The 17,684-nt window shown below is 49.4% G+C and overlaps 1 protein-coding gene across 9 annotated transcripts in view; it reads left to right on the forward strand.

The window, feature by feature from the left end:
- LOC109402403 (RNA-binding protein Pasilla) overlaps positions 1-17,684 on the forward strand; it is a 195,108-nt gene that overhangs the window by 48,495 nt on the left and 128,929 nt on the right. For 2 of the 9 annotated variants that reach the window (XM_029874039.2, XM_029874041.2), the window contains one exon: positions 13,005-13,633. The exons of 2 other annotated variants lie outside the window; for them this stretch is intronic. In XM_029874039.2, the coding sequence (XP_029729899.2) occupies positions 13,027-13,633 (607 nt within the window). In that variant the 5' untranslated portion in view covers positions 13,005-13,026. Of the gene's footprint in view, positions 1-803; positions 1,074-7,879; positions 8,514-12,318; positions 13,634-17,684 lie in introns of those variants that run through there. 5 more of the 9 variants (XM_029874035.2, XM_029874037.2, XM_029874034.2 and 2 more) reach the window with 5 other exon arrangements.

A 17,684-nucleotide genomic window follows, 5' to 3' on the forward strand; every position in this document is an offset into this window, starting at 1 on the left:
TGCAGTCACAGTGATTGCTTGGATTTTCGCGCAGTAGGCGAGGGATGTGGCGAGTGATCCAAGAAGGCGGTGGTGACGGTGGCTGCTGCGTTGTGTAACAATGCAAAAAATAGCAGCACCAGGTTATGACAACTCTCTCGGCATCAGCGGTGGTGGCGGCGGTGAGTTCCACCTGAGCAGACCATGTTTGATTGCTGTTTGCTGGTACTGCTGCTGCTGCTGCTTCTACTGCATACCATTACATAAACAACATCCGTCGAGTCTCGAGTCGAAGGTTGAATGTGAACTGGAGAGAGTGAGAGCGAGCGCTCTCGCGCTGCGACACGGTATCTCTCCAGCTGATGCGACACGGAGACGGAGTCACGCTAAGAAAAAGCTACACGGCGGGCGACTACCGATCATCCGTAACGACAAACCAATAACTGGGTAGCTTTCGCTGAGCGTGGACAACTGTAGTGAGAATGAGTACCTTGCGTGGAATCTCTCCAGTAGCGCAGTGTGTCACTCGCGGCCCTACCAGGGTTGCTCGTGTGTCCCCGTCTGTTTGAATGTCACACACCACGCTGCTTACTGGTGTCCAACATACGGGCGAAGAACAGTCGTTTCCAGTTTTCTACCAGCAGTACAGGAATCGGACACACCAGCAGATCTCGCGCGCTCTCTCTCGCTCCCCAAGCTCCGTGGCGCTGCAGAGTATGGTGACACACACGTCCAGGAGAGTGTCCTGAAGGTCCGGCGTGTGCGTTGAGTTCGCCACTTGCCATCTCACACATGTCTTGCTTCCGACGGGCCAAACATCTTCAATCCTCGTCATCGCCATCCGTCGGCGGAACAACTATCGATACACGTCGTCGAATCGCGGTTCGCAGTCTCTAGGTGTGCTCTAGGTTAGTGTTTATCGGAATCCTCCTGTAGTGTTCGCGTGTCATCCCACGGGTTCTCTACTGCGACAACGCGTCAAAAGTGCCATCATCCGTGTCCGTATCTCCATCGGTCATCCCACATCAAAACACTGCAGCAACGGCGGACCAGTAGTGTCCGAATCAACTCGAATCGACCCGACTGGAACTAGTGTAAGAAGAGCGCAACTCCGGGCGCAGTGTGTGTAGTGTGCCGCAGTGGAACGGAGAAGTTTGATTCCTTGGCCGGAGCCTTCCGAGGCCCTGGAACAGTAGTGCCTGAACAGAGTGCGTCCCAGAAGTTGTCGACGTGGGCAGTTTTTTCGCTCGTTTTGCGTGTCATACGCACCACAATCAGTGTGATTCCTTCGTCTTCCGTTCGTTCGCAGTAGGCTGTGTGGCGCGACATCAATCGATAATGGAATGTGTTGTTCGACCCCTTGCGATAAGCGCCTTGTCGAACGCTTCGTCGGTTCCGGGACTTTACAAAAACAATCGGTTTTTGAACGATTCGAAAAAACTGTTTTCCAGTTTGACAAGGCTGCCCCTCCCGGGTCTGCTGCTGATGATGTCCCGGGGTCGACCATCCGCCTCCGCCCTCTCTCGCCTCATCATCATCGCCTAGTCTCTCTCTCTCACTCACTTCGCTTGCGTCACAATCGAAACCATCTGTATAATTCATTGATTGCGGCATTTATTTAGTACACACATCACTACACCCCTAACCTACTAAAGCACTGCTGGCTGGACGGCTCACTCTCTTTCTCGAAGAGAGAGAGAGCGTTCGCGTGGGTGCCGCACCTGCAGAACCCTACTCAGTAACTCACCGCTACCACAGAAGCTTGTACGCCCTCGCTCCTTGTGTTTTGCAGTGGGAATTCCGCACCCTTGTCGAACGCCCACACATCTCGCGCATCCCTATATCGCTCGCTACTGACTGCCAACGTGTCTTCTTCTGCACTCACACAGACCCAGCCAAGCAACCCGCGACGCGAGGTCACTCAGTTTCCAGTTCAGCCCGAACACGTGCCACAGTGTTTTGCTCGCACTGAACTCACTTACTGCTGCTGCCACTGACTGTATCCAGATATTCCGCTTGCACGTGTCCCCCTCCCACTCTTTTATCGTTCCGCTGAGCTTCCTTGGGCCGAAAAGAGGCCAAACTCAAGTCAGCTGTTTTTCGACGTCGTCGACTTCGGCGACGCTGCTCCTTTGCGGACTTTTGCGAACTCTGACATAACACACTGCCGAGTCGCGACGCCGACGCCATCCAATCCAAGTAGGTCCGCGGTGTCCAAGCACCTTTTTTCGGACTTCGGTCGGTTGCCTGGCAGCACGATGTCGAGAGGTACAAAAGGTCATCGCAATGCGTGTCCTAGATTGGGTTGTTTTTTCGGCTCACGGCGGCACTGTGGAATGGGTCGTGCGCGCAGCGTGTCCATCATGGAACCGTCCGAGTCTGTGAGTGTGTGTGAGTCTTCAACGGCGATAACACGAGTGCTAGCGATGGCAGCCGCGCGGAGAAGTTTGATTGGTCGCGCTAGGGCAGTTAATTGATAAGCGCAAGTCATTAACTGCGCGGGAATGTCATTGGGGAATCGAGCAAAGGGGTGGACGAACGGTTTCAATTGCGTCAACCAGCCAGGAAGACTCAAGACTGAGAGTTGTGTTGATGTGGTTTTCCAGCGGGAGATAAGAACCGAAACAGAGAGTTCGCTTTCGTCGAGTTTCGTTCGAGTATATCACGCCGCCGCCTGCCTGGTTCAATAGCTGTAAACGGGCGAGTGAGGATGATAAGGCACAACAAACATGGCAGTGGCAGTGATGACAGCGACTACGAAACATTGACGATTGACAGACAATGTTGCAACGAACGGCAGCGTGGTGGAGCGATTGACAAGCGATCTTTGACAAGTGGTTGTTTCAAAGTCCGCGTTAAATTTTACACATTCTCACTGAAGGCATTCTTTGTTGCAACACAATCTTGCAATAAGTTAAAAGAGGGGTTGCTATGCGACTGCGTCACTATCGTGGATGCCGCAGTGGAAACAAGTGTTTTGCAGTTGATTGACGTTTTGTAACAGCGATGCCAGACATTTGAAACCTGCATCCGAGCGGAGCAGAATCAGTTCATACAGAACTGTAGCAAACCAAACCTGGTTGGTCATTTGTCTCTGAAAATTACGTTCCATTACTTGAAATGACATCTACGAATCGTCTGTCAGCTGATAACATTTTGACAGCAGTGAGGCCAAAAATTCCGCACCAGAAGCTTTGCAAAGGAGGCTAAAACTTAACTTATGCCAGGATAGAGCGATTTGCTTTGAGAAGTCAACAGATTCTACTCGAATCCCCGCCAGGGGGATTCTACTCGAATACCCGCCAGGGGGATTCTACTCGAATCCCCGCCAGGGGGATTCTACTCGAATCCCCGCCAGGGGGATTCTACTCGAATCCTCGCCAAGGGGATTCTACTTGAATGCCCGCCAGGGGGATTCTACTCGAATCCCCGCCAGGGGGATTCTACTTGAATCCCGCAGGGGGATTCTACTCGAATCCCACTTGCGGATTCTACTCGAATTCCGCTGGGGGATTCTACTCGAATCCGAAACCGGGTGCTACTCCAATCCAGGACGGGATTCTACTCAAATCCGGAACGGAATTCTACTCAAATCCGGAACGGGATTCTACTCCAATCCGGAACAAGATTCTACTCAAATCCCGCAAGCGAATTCTATTCGAATCCTGGAAGGGGATTCTACTTGAATCCTGAATGGGATGCTACTCGAATCCGGGACGGAATTCTACTTCAATCCAGGACGTCATTCCATTCCAATCCGGTATGGATTTTACTTGAATCCGGATCTGGATTCTACTCGGATCCAGCTGAGGATTCTACTTGAATCCGGAACGGGATTCAGAAAGGGATTCTATTCGATTCCGGAACGGGATTCTACTCGGACCCGGAGCGGGATTCTACTCGAATCCCCGCCAGGGGGATTCTACTCGAATCCCCGCCAGGGGGATTCTACTCGAATCCCCGCCAGGGGGATTCTACTCGAATCCCCGCCAGGGGGATTCTACTCGAATCCCCGCCAGGGGGATTCTACTCGAATCCCCGCCAGGGGGATTCTACTCGAATCCCCGCCAGGGGGATTCTACTCGAATCCCCGCCAGGGGGATTCTACTCGAATCCCCGCCAGGGGGATTCTACTCGAATCCCCGCCAGGGGGATTCTACTCGAATCCCCGCCAGGGGGATTCTACTCGAATCCCCGCCAGGGGGATTCTACTCGAATCCCCGCCAGGGGGATTCTACTCGAATCCCCGCCAGGGGGATTCTACTCGAATCCCCGCCAGGGGGATTCTACTCGAATCCCCGCCAGGGGGATTCTACTCGAATCCCCGCCAGGAGGATTCTACTCGAATCCCCGCCAGGGGGATTCTACTCGAATCCCCGCCAGGGGGATTCTACTCGAATCCCCGCCAGGGGGATTCTACTCGAATCCCCGCCAGGGGGATTCTACTAGAATCCCCGCCAGGGGGATTCTACTCGAATCCCCGCCAGGGGGATTCTACTCGAATCCCCGCCAGGGGGATTCTACTCGAATCCCCGCCAGGGGGATTCTACTCGAATCCCCGCCAGGGGGATTCTACTCGAATCCCCGCCAGGGGGATTCTACTCGAATCCCCGCCAGGGGGATTCTACTCGAATCCCCGCCAGGGGGATTCTACTCGAATCCCCGCCAGGGGGATTCTACTCGAATCCCCGCCAGGGGGATTCTACTCGAATCCCCGCCAGGGGGATTCTACTCGAATCCCCGCCAGGGGGATTCTACTCGAATCCCCGCCAGGGGGATTCTACTCGAATCCCCGCCAGGGGGATTCTACTCGAATCCCCGCCAGGGGGATTCTACTCGAATCCCCGCCAGGGGGATTCTACTCGAATCCCCGCCAGGGGGATTCTACTCGAATCCCCGCCAGGGGGATTCTACTCGAATCCCCGCCAGGGGGATTCTACTCGAATCCCCGCCAGGGGGATTCTACTCGAATCCCCGCCAGGGGGATTCTACTCGAATCCCCGCCAGGGGGATTCTACTCGAATCCCCGCCAGGGGGATTCTACTCGAATCCCCGCCAGGGGGATTCTACTCGAATCCCCACCAGGGGGATTCTACTCGAATCCCCGCCAGGGGGATTCTACTCGAATCCCCGCCAGGGGGATTCTACTCGAATCCCCGCCAGGGGGATTCTACTCGAATCCCCGCCAGGGGGATTCTACTCAAATCCCCGCCAGGGGGATTCTACTCGAATCCCCGCCAGGGGGATTCTACTCGAATCCCCGCCAGGGGGATTCTACTCGAATCCTCGCCAGGGGGATTCTACTTGAATGCCCGCCAGGGGGATTCTACTCGAATCCCACTTGCGGATTCTACTCGAATTCCGCTGGGGGATTCTACTCGAATCCGAAACCGGGTGCTACTCCAATCCAGGACGGGATTCTACTCAAATCCGGAACGGAATTCTACTCAAATCCGGAACGGGATTCTACTCCAATCCGGAACAAGATTCTACTCAAATCCCGCAAGCGAATTCTATTCGAATCCTGGAAGGGGATTCTACTTGAATCCTGAATGGGATGCTACTCGAATCCGGGACGGAATTCTACTTCAATCCAGGACGTCATTCCATTCCAATCCGGTATGGATTTTACTTGAATCCGGATCGGGATTCTACTCGGATCCAGCTGAGGATTCTACTTGAATCCGGAACGGGATTCAGAAAGGAATTCTATTCGATTCCGGAACGGGATTCTACTCGAATCCCCGCCAGGGGGATTCTACTCGAATCCCCGCCAGGGGGATTCTACTCGAATCCCCGCCAGGGGGATTCTACTCGAATCCCCGCCAGGGGGATTCTACTCGAATCCCCGCCAGGGGGATTCTACTCGAATCCCCGCCAGGTGGATTCTACTCAAATCTCCGCCAGGGGGATTCTACTCGAATCCCCGCCAGGGGGATCCTACTCGAATCCCCGCCAGGGGGAGTCTACTTGTATCCCGCAGGGGGAGCCTACTCGAATCCCGCAGGGGGAGCCTACTCGAATCCCGCAGGGGGAGTGTACTCGAATCCGGAACGGGATTCTACTCGAATCCGGAACGGGATTCTACTCGAATCCGGAACGGGATTCTACTCGAATCCGGAACGGGATTCTACTCGAATCCGGAACGGGATTCTACTCGAATCCGGAACGGGATTCTACTCGAATCCGGAACGGGATTCTACTCGAATCCGGAACGGGATTCTACTCGAATCCGGAACGGGATTCTACTCGAATCCGGAACGGGATTCTACTCGAATCCGGAACGGGATTCTACTCGAATCCGGAACGGGATTCTACTCGAATCCGGAACGGGATTCTACTCGAATCCGGAACGGGATTCTACTCGAATCCGGAACGGGATTCTACTCGAATCCGGAACGGGATTCTACTCGAATCCGGAACGGGATTCTACTCGAATCCGGAACGGGATTCTACTCGAATCCGGAACGGGATTCTACTCGAATCCGGAACGGGATTCTACTCTAATCCGGAACGGAATTTGACTCGAATCCTGAACGGGATTCGACTGGAATCTGGAAGGGGATTCGACTCGAATCTGGAACGGGATTCGACCCGAATCTGGTACGGGATTCAACTCGAATCCTGAACGGGATTCTACTCGAATCCAGGACGGGATTAGACTCGAATCCGAAGCGGCAATTTTCCCGAATTCCGCGAAGGGATTCTACTTGAATCCGGAACGGGATTATACTCGAATCCGGAACGGGTTTCGACTCGAATCTGGAACGGGATTCGACTCGAATCCAGTATGAAATTCTACTCGAATCCGGCAAGGGATTCTACACAGATCAGGGAAGGATTCTGCAAAAAAATCATTATTTGACAGAGTTGACAGATCGGCTAATTCCACCGAATATATGACAGATTGACAGATTTTTACCTAATTCATAGTATGTTTGGCTGTTCTACAAAAGCTTCATCACTTTCGCTGCTGATTACCATTTGCCGTTAGCAAACGCTGCCACCACCATATCCTAACTGAGTCTTACATAACACTTCGCACACAAAAGTGGGCGTAAATAATGCAAGCGACCCCATTATCTTCCGTTTTTCTGCTCAAACCTCGACTTTCCGGGTTCCCTCCCTCGACTCGATGTAGTGGCGGCCGCTTCATACTGTTCCACAATGGCGTAAAAACTATTCAACCATAAAATGGTTGCAGCAAACCGCATCAGCACCAGCACTAATTGGTAGATTTTCCTCGTCAGAACTTCCCGCTGGCGCCAGAGTCCGACTGCGACAGATCCTTTTCTCTCTGGAGAAGCTCCTGGCGTTAGATTCACCGTCAGATAAGCACGCTCCGGCGTTCCTCTGATTGTTGACAAACGCGACATCCTCAGGGACTAATTGTGCCGAATGAAGCGACGACGGCGACTTCGACTAATCAAGCGTGAAAAGTCACGTGCATAACCACTGAACGACGCGAGCGGAGCCGTAATTGGAAATCAATGCAATCAGCTCAAACGACGACGACGACGACGACGACGACAACAGCAACAACAACAACAAACTGGAAACGCCATAAAATTGACACTTGTTAAGGTTAGCCAGCTGCTCCACCGCCGCCGCCAATAACTCCTCGTTCGCAGCGTTGAATACGGTAGAAAGCGACGAGTAGTAGGCGCTGGACTGGCTTACTCCTATGACGACGATGACGACCACTCCGACAACTCCGACGTCCATCGACGCATTTTGTTGTTTAGAGTAGGCAGTTAGTAGTCCAGCAGCAGCAGTACCGCAGCAGTTCGCTCGCATCCATTGAAGCAGGCGGCGCGGGCGCGACGAATGTGGAGGCAGGAAAAAAAAGTCACAACATACTGCGCTCGAAAGGAAAAACAATGTGTGTGAGTATGGGACAGACTTGTAAACTGCCGCCGCGGGGCCCATAGCCTGCTTGGATTGAGTTGAGTGTCAGTTTCAGTCCAATATCGGTCGTGAATAGAAATAGACAAAAAGCGACACCGAGCGCGCGCGCGATTCTCGAAGAGCTAGACCAGACCAAGACGTGCGTGTGTTCTGTCACTCCTCCTCCCCCTCCTCCATCCATTGGTCCGCCAGAGTCAAGTGGTTGGAGACTTTGGGAGATTCTGGAGCGCGGTTGCGAAGAAGTGAAGGAAGAAGAACTGGAGCAATCGATTGGATTGGGAATTTACGAGTGACCTATCCCCCGGCGCTATCGTGCGTGTTGCGACACAAGGGGCGATAATTGTGAATTCGTTTGTACGTGTGTCTGTGTGTGCCCCCCGTCTGAGTGTCGTGTCAGATCGATTGTTGTGAAGCGCGGCCACCCGACATATGCGCGCGGCCATATGTAAATCGAATCCATTGTTTACGGGTTTTGATCGCTGGTGCGTACTTGACACTTCACCGATTTGACACGTTGCCACAATACAGCAGACGAAGCCGATCCGAGGAGCAGCTCGACTGAACGGACTACTACGACCGTGCGCGGAAGGAGATGGATTCTGGGCTGCTGGAGCTGTTTCTAAGATGTGAGTCACACTACCAGAGTGCACTGCAATCAATTACCACAACAGGCTTTGACATTTATATGAAAAAACGAGGGACTCTCCAATGGCAGCCAGTGTGGCCTACTTTGACCGAATTTCACCACACTCGTAATCAGGTCCGAGGGCATCGGCGTGTGAAATAGATCATTTTCTCCGCTATGAAAGCGATAATGACTTCCGCTAGAACGCGTAATCACAGCAGAAATGCGCAATTGTTGTTCCGACTAGAATGTCACCGCGTCGCAACCAGCTCGTTCAACCATATTTCCTCAATTCTCCCGCAACTCCCGTCTCCGCTTCGCTCACACTACTGATAACTGGACCCAAGCTTGTATCTCTCTCGCACTTCGCTCCCCGAAAACGTTCCAAACAGGTTTCATCAATTATCATTAGCTGCGATTTTCCCCGTCTCTGCCAAAGCGCCCTCTACCTCCTCTATTCAAATCGCGTAGGATATTTATGACCCCTTCAAAAGTCCAGGCGATGATTTTTTACAACTTTTGACTCCAAAATTCCACTCCCAAAACCACAGATTTCATCATCTGCCTGCCACAAAGTCTCTCTCGGGCTCTGATCGTCCTAATCTGAAACCTCTTCATTTTTTATTTGAATATTCAAATTAGGATGACCAAATCGAAAACCAGTATTGCCCGTCGTTGTCGTCGTCTTCGTTCGTTCGTCGTAATCGGACGAGCGCGCGCGCGCTATCTGTCGTCTAAGCACGCCATGATTTAGCTTGCTCTTGCTCTTTCTCCCGCTTGCCTTTTCCATCATCTTCGCACGCATCGCATCGCACATATCGCATGCTTCTGTTTCTGTGCAGGCTACTTAGTTAGTTTCAGCGCAGCGCAGAAGTCTCGGTCCAAACGAGGACACCACCGCATCGAGGCACCACGATCGAGCATTAATCTGGAAATTTTGAAATTCTTGAACTGCGCCGATCGGGGGTCGAGATGGTGATCGTCGTGGCCTTTTCTTCGAGGGGACTTCGATCACATTTAGAATCAAGTAAATAAACATGAATCGGAATGGGTGGAAGGCGGGACGGGTGACCCCGATCGGCGATTTCCATAAGTGACGACGGGGATTTTTGAGTTGAAGATATGGCAGCACTGCCGCTGTTGTTGACAACATTCTAGATGACTTTTGCAAGAGCTTTACACTAGATTCTGATCAAACTGATCGATTTATGGTATGATTCCACCCGAATCTTACGAGATGACTCTACTCGAACACAGTGACGGAAATCCACTCGAACTCTACGAGAAGGTTTGACTCGTATATTGCAAATTCGACGAAGCGGGGATCTGCTTGAATCCCAGACGGGATTCTGCTTGAATCCCAGGCGGGATTCTGCTTGAATCCCAGGCGGAATTTAGCTTGAATCCCAGGCGAGATTCTGCTTGAATCCCAGACGGGATTCTGCTTGGATCCCAAACGGGATTCTGCTTGAATCCCAGTCGGGATACTGCTTGAATCCCTGCCGGGATTCTGTTTAAATCCCATACCAGATTCTGCTTGAATCCCAGACGGGATTCTGCTTGAATCCCAGACGGGATTCTGCCTGAATCCCAGACGGGATTCTGCATGAATCCCAGACGGAAATCTGCTTCAATCCCAGCCGGGATTCTGATTTCAATCCCAGACGGGATTCTGCTTGAATCCCAGACGGGATTCTGCTTGATCCCATACGGGATTCTGTTTCAATCCCAGACGGGATTCTACTTGAACCCCAGGCGGGATTCTGCTCGAATCCCAGACGGGATTCTGTTTCAATCCCAGACGGCATTCTGCTTGAATCCTAAACGGGATTCTGCTTAAATCCCAGACGGGATTCTGTTTCAATCCCAGACGGGATTCTGCTTGACTCCCAGACGGGATTCTGCTCGAATCCCAGACGGGATTCTGCTTGAATCCCAGACGGGATTCTGCTTGAATCCCAGACGGGATTCTGCTTGAATCCCAGACGGGATTCTGCTTGAATCCCAGACGGGATTCTGCTAGAATCCCAGACGGGATTCTGCTAGAATCCCAGACGGGATTCTGCTTGAATCCCAGACGGGATTCTGCTTGAATCCCAGACGAGATTCTGCTTGAATCTCAGATGGGATTCTGCTTGAATCCCAGAAGGATTTCTGCTTGAATTCTAGCCGAGATTCTGCTCGAATTCCAGCCGGGATTCTGCTTGAATTCCAGCCAGGGTTCTACTTGAATCCCAGCTGGGAATCTGTTTGAATCCCAGGCGGGATTCAGCTTGAATCCTATGCAGGATTCTACTTGCATCCCAGGCAGGATTCTGCTTGAACCCCGGACGAGATTCTGCTTGAATCGCAGTCGGGATTCTGCCTGAATCCCAGGCGGGATTCTGCCTGAATCCCAGACGGGATTCTGCCTGAATCCCAGACGGGATTCTGCTTGAATCCCAGACGGGATTCTGCATGAATCACAGACGGGATTCTGCTAGAATCCAGCAAGGGTTTCATCTCGAATCCCTTAAGGGTTTCTTTTTGAAGCTCGCAGAGGCTTCTACTCGAAGTGCGCAATGGTTTCTACTCGAATCTCGCAAGAGTATCTACTCGAAACCCGCAAGTTTCTACTCGAGTCCCGCATAGGGTTTCTACTCGAATCCTGCAGGGGAGTCTACTTTAGTGGGACTCTTGTCTTAAATGGATTTGAATCTATGAAAATCCTCAAAATGTCGATAATAGTCTGGTTTCTTTGCAGAAAAACATTTAAAAATATCAATCCGGTAACACTAAAATCCATCTACTTACCTCATCTTCATGTGTAGCTGAATGTGAACATGGCATGCTAAGTTGGTAGATCTCACCAAAAAAAACCTGCTTAGATTATCACAGCAGACCAAATACAAATTCCCATCCGATGAAAGCGAAGACAAAGCAAACCTCTCTCCTCCCCATGGCCCAAATCCCAAACCTCGGCGCCGTCACTCCATTCAGTTAGGTCACATATTTTGCAATTCCACATGCGTGACACCAGCTCCAACTAACAGCAACGACGTTTTGTCTTTAGTAATACGTTTTCCCGCCTACTGTGCCTCCTCTTTCTACCCCACTCACACCACGTCCACCTGCCCAGCCCGAAAAAGCACTTCCAATTCCGTGTGTTGCATTCTTGCCGTCATCTGGTTTTTCGAGTTTCGGAACGATTTCTTCCGTTTCCCCCGGCAGCAGTCAGTGTCACACTACCATAGGCAGTACATTCACAACTATTTAGCTGACATTTAGGCCGAGAGACAGAGACTCGCTCACTCGCCATTACTCACCCTGCACACGATGTTTCCTCCGCGCGCCTGCTATGATTATTATTTTCCTCACACACGAATTTTACGTTCCTAGTTCTTTTTTGTTTTTGGTTTTTGTCACTGTCCATGTCGTATGTTGTGTCGCGCTGGAATCTGCTTATCTCATCATATGTGCGCGAATGAACGAACGAACGAACGAACGGGACCAGAGGAGAAAAAACTGTTGAAACACGCAGCCTACTCCGCGTGTCCGCGCCAGTGTTGCCAAAAACACCGGCGAAAAAGTTGTCACCACGCATCTGTCACGCACACTCACCACTCTCCGTTCCACCACGCCGTCGCTCGCCGAGATTTTATCAATCACACACACACTCTGAAAATCCAAATTTGGAACCCGCCCCTCTTTTAAAAAGAAAATCGTTTTCCAATCATTAATGTTTCTTCTACCAACCGTTCCCTTCTTTTCTCCCTTTCTTCTTTTTCTTTCTCTCTCACTGTTGGAAATGTGTGCTCTTTTTCTAGGATAAGAAAGTCCGTTTTCGAAACGAAAATATAAATGTTCGGTTTCCCAACGCTGCTACGATCGAAGCAATGCGGGTTTTCCAAATCAAAACGTAAACAAGCATTCCAAAATCAAAACACAAAAGTATAAGCGAAAACAGAGGAAGGTGACAGTGTGTGAGTGTGTCCATTTTTTACTACCACTACTTCCATACAGCATCTACAACAACAACGGCGACAGCGACCGACTCAACTATTGCGTCAACCTAACTGAAACATCTGCGACATACCGTAGTTCATCGCCTACTTTAATCGCATTAGTGGAAGGTAAACGTCAATCGACGCCTACCTCGACCGTTTCCATGTAAATAAAAACCAAACGTCATCGAAAAACTGTCAAACAAACGTCACTCGGAAACGTCCTCGCGGTAGTAATCGCTCTACCAAAGTTACTAAACCACAACTAGTCCTGCTACGGCTGCATTTAAATGTCATTCAGTTGTGTCATACATCAAGAGTTTGAAAGCTAAGCGATCAAATAACCACAAGCGAAAACTAAAAGTGCAATTATATAGTGTTTTAGCGAATGTAGAAGAAATAAGAAAATTAGCCCATACAAGAAGAGTCACGCCATCTTCGAGAAATAACTAACCGTTCACCGACATCCTCCTCCTCCTCTTCTTCCCTTTCGTCGAACCCGTGTCAAGGTTCCACCACCAAGGATTTTCAATGTTAAATAGTCAACAGCAAGCGGCCTCGCAGCAGCAGCAGCAGCAACAGCAGCACACACCGAGTCACAATCGGTCGGCCGATCAGACCAGTAGCTACTTCATATTTGATGAGCTGAGTTCGGCTCTGGCAGCCGAGCGGAACAACAATACCGCTCCGAAGGGCAGTGCCCAGAACTTGGTCCTGACGGCCGGTCCGGGGAACAATAATGATAGCATCATTGCCAAGATCAACCAGATCAACAGCACCCATCACAGCGCTACCGGCCTATCGTCGCCCTCATCCACCACAGGTGGCGCTTCGTCGCAAACTTCCGTCTCATCCGTCTCGTCGTCCAGTGGTGCCGGAATCATGTCACAGCAACAGCAACACCAAATCATGTCGGCGCTGGCAGCACAGCAGCAAAAGTCACCGTTCTTCCCGCGCTATGGCAACACTGCCACCGGCACCAGTGCTGCCAGTCAAGCATTCCAGCAGAGCCAACAAGCTTCGTTTGCATCGCAGCAACCGTTCGGCGGCGCCGGCTCGTACGGCCAGTCGCAGCAGCCCACGACGCTGCTACAGCAAACTCAGCAAGCCGGTTCCCTGCAACAAAAGACTGGTTTCGGTGAGTTGTCACTCCTAAACAAAAACAAAACAAAATCTTCTATCTTCCAATTCAACACACCACCACCACCACCGCCTTCTGCAACCACCAATCAAAACGGCAATGCGCATGCTTTGTTTGTGTTTGTGAACCGCTGTGCCTGCTCTGCGTCAATATCGCCATTTCATCGCTGGATCGCATCACCGCCTACTACTTTCACCACTCCACCACCATCATTCGAATCGCCCACCCATGATTGTGTCCGAACGTGTCTCAAAATCATTCGCCTTTCAAACTCTTCAACCGATAAGCTTTCCATCGAAAGAAACTCACCACTGTCATCCCGCAATCACCACGCACTGTCACACATTTGTTTCCCGCGCGCAGTTTCGCGATGACATCTGTTGTTCTGTTATTATACTTTTTGTTTTGATTTATCATTTCGAATGAACTCACCACTCGAGAGAAACCGTGTGTGAGCGAGCGGCGACATTTTAAAAACCATTTAATCTCACCTCGCAGTCATTCAATCACGCCATTTGCTTTTGGTCTCTTAATTTCGCTCTCAAAACTACTTTTATTTCTTATTTCGATCATTCACATTTACGTGGGCCTAACCTTATTTCCGAAATCCAAGTTCGAAGTCGAATCCTTTCCGATTCTTTACCCGCATAAATGTTTACCACCAATCACATTCATATGGCAATAATTCATCGGCCTCCGGCTGCTGGCGTGTCAAACGCGAGTCCGACAGCTTCTCGTTTTGCGCACTATCATAATCTGTCAATAATAATCCGAAAATAAAAACCGATGACAATGCTGAACTCCGATAGATTTGGGAATTTGTTTTAACTTTCAACGTTGAAACTTTGATAAAATACGCATTTCATGAGAAGACCGAACTCCGACAAACGCATAGATCTGAAAACAGTAGACATTTGAGTAGAATCACTAGCAATTCAGCTCAAAACTTTAAAGAAATACAATTGGTTTATACCTGAGACGAGACTCGCGAAGACGGTCTTCTTTTTCTCCACTTTGTTATTTTTGTCTTCTTCCTATCTGTGTTGACATTATGTTTTGGGCTGGTGGTTCAAACACGTACGTGACCGCATCACCTCACATGCAGTGTGACTGAATCCCATTCACGCACAAAATCATGTCACAGACAAACAGACGTAACACTTCGAACATTTTTCGATTCAAATCATAGTCACGAAAACATATTCGCCCAATGCTAAAAGGCCTATGTTTGGCCGACCACCAACTAGGTGGCGGTAGTGAGCAAACGTCAAACTCGAACAAAAACGATGCGAGCGCCACGGTTGGGAAGTTGGCCAACTATCAAATTTTGAAAAAGACCGTTAAATCGGTGTACGATGTGAATTATCAGAGTGTACGTCTGTTTGTCTGTGATCATGTCGAGGTGAAATTTTGCATCGCCAACAATCGCCAAGCAAAGTAATCATTGGAATATTTTGTTTTCAATTTATTTTTGACAGTACAGGAGAAGAAAATGCTGCTCGGAGTGAATTTTGGCTTCAGAATTTATCTCGGATAGCAATACTTTCCTCGTTTTAGGTAACGTAATCAAACGGGCTACATCTGACAGCTCAGTTGGGCTGCACTTGACGTTGCTTTTTTTCCTCTTCGCGAGTCTCGTCTCAGGTTTATACTACACTCTAATCCTATTCGGAAACAGGATGGAAAATTATGATGATGAACCTGGGCACAGGATGGAAAATCATGTTTTAATTCCGACATAATTTCCAGTAGCATTCATTCCGGCGAAACTCTAATAAAAACCGATACTGACTCTGACAAAAAGTGTTACAGCAGGAAAAGGTTGGATTTAGATAGAAGTTTCTACAGCATTGTTTCTGACAGAATATCAAGTTGAATTATCCCTTTTCGGAATCTGACTAGAGTGTCGAAAGCAGTTATAACAATCGATTATCAACAGTAATCAATTTGACGTTTCGACAAGAGAACGCTGCTCATATTTCACCAGAAAGGCTTCTATTTCTGGTAAAAAAAACGACCATGCGATGCAGTCAGAAGTTTCTATAACTATGTTTGCACGGAAATTTCGGGCTACACTTCTTTCAACTTAGGAAAATCGGAAAGGAATCTCAGTCGAGAAAAATCGTGTTTGAACTCCGACAAATGTTTCGATTATTGATTACATTGAATTTTCAACTCAGATTATGATAAAACCCTGATGCTGACTCCGACAACAATACTGCACAAATAATACATTTTCAAAATGGGTTCTGCGATCAAATTTCGGCAAACTTGAATTCCGACAGAATACTTCTACATAACTGTAGCTCATATTCTAACTATTCTGATTTGTTCTAAATGTTAACAGAATTCCCAGACTAACTCCGACAGATGTCTAGCTTTGAACTGTCCGAACGTCACGCTGAACAGACATGGATAGGTTGACGAACTACATCGACTCACAGCTTTCGTGGCAGAGACACATAATGTCTGCCTCAGTTGTGGAAGACAAACCACCAATTCGCGTCCACCGCAACAGGTTCCGCTTCTGAACGTCGATAAATGAACTGTTATTCCGCTGTATCACGAGGTAATTGACCACCACGCAGATGTCTGATCTGGAAGTCACTGTGAGATGCATTTTCAAATTCTGGATCGCCTTCAGTGAGTTGCTTGCAGTATGTACATTATTCACGTAGATCAGAAAGTAAATTTCGACGTCGTAGCACATCCAGCAGTAGCAGTAGTAATCGCGTTTACTTCTTTTGAATCCTAGCTTGTCGATGAACTCGGTCCAGGTGAACAGGTGCACAGGTTCCAGTTCCGCGAGGACTGTTTCAAGCCCTATTCAGACGACAGACTCGATTTCCCTCCGCCTTAAAGCCAATCGGCGACGGGTTCATGGAGATTCCCTCTTCTAATATGTCATTTGAGAAGACGCCCTTGAGGCACATTTGGAGGACTTACGACCTCTTGTGGTTCGCAATCGCCACCAGAAGGATCAGGTACCGCGGCGACATCTTGACGTTGACGCTGCGTGAATCCACGCGCCACCAGCCTGGCTTTGTACTTATCGGTCGTATCGTCACTGCACTGCTTTATCTTAAAGATTCACTTGCTGTCCACGGTCTTCCTTCCGGTCAAAATCCCTGTGCCACCTCCAACACTCCCGCTTCAGAGTTCTGTCGTACCCTCTGAGAATCCTTCACACAGAGCGTTCCTTATTGTGTACCCGTCGCTATAATCTGCTGGTGGGGAGCGAATTTCCAGACTAACTCCGACAGTTGCTTAGCTCTGAATCGTCCAGAAAGCCTCCAAGAGCTCCGACAAAAATCATGCTCAAATTTTGACAGGGTTGCCAGGTGGAATCTTGCAGTTATTAGTTATTCCATTCCACGTCCATTTGATGTGCGACAGAATAAGCACTTTGTTTGAGAAGGCCTACTGGACTCCGATTGATTTAAAAGCAACCGCAACTGTCGGACTAGATTTTCACTGAAATAACATCAATCAGTCCAAGAATGCCTTGAATACGATGGAGATTCTACAGTCACACACCTATCTTCCCTGAGCCACAACTTTGATATAGACAAAACGTCTTCCATGTTACAACTATCTGATTTGAGTGACCTTTGTTTACGATTTCATACATTTTTTTTTTCGAGCAGTCTCTCAAATCAGACCGGAAAATCAGATAGTCTAAAGGTCACTCAAATCACTCAAATCAGATCGGAAAATCAGATAATCTAAACGGACCTTAAAGATTCTCTCTTCGTCAATTAGCTCCTGAACAAATACTCGACTTTTGTATCTTGGTTTCTTCCGCTGTTGTCGATTTAAATCTAAAAACTGGACTACCTAGCTTTTGAGGACTTTCGAAAAAGGTATCTGTCATTTGAAATGTACTCTGAAGCACCGCTGTTCGAATACCCTTTGGATTCCACCCTGGAACTGATCGCCGCTAACTCAGTTTCGACGGTGCCGTCTCATCCCAATTACTCTCATCTCTAGAGCACTCTTGGAGCACTGGAACTTCTTGTATCCGACGCCACCCCATTTGAAACACTTC

The sequence above is a fragment of the Aedes albopictus genome, chromosome 1, assembly GCF_035046485.1.
Source record: "Aedes albopictus strain Foshan chromosome 1, AalbF5, whole genome shotgun sequence".
NCBI classification, from domain to species: Eukaryota; Metazoa; Arthropoda; class Insecta; order Diptera; family Culicidae; genus Aedes; species Aedes albopictus.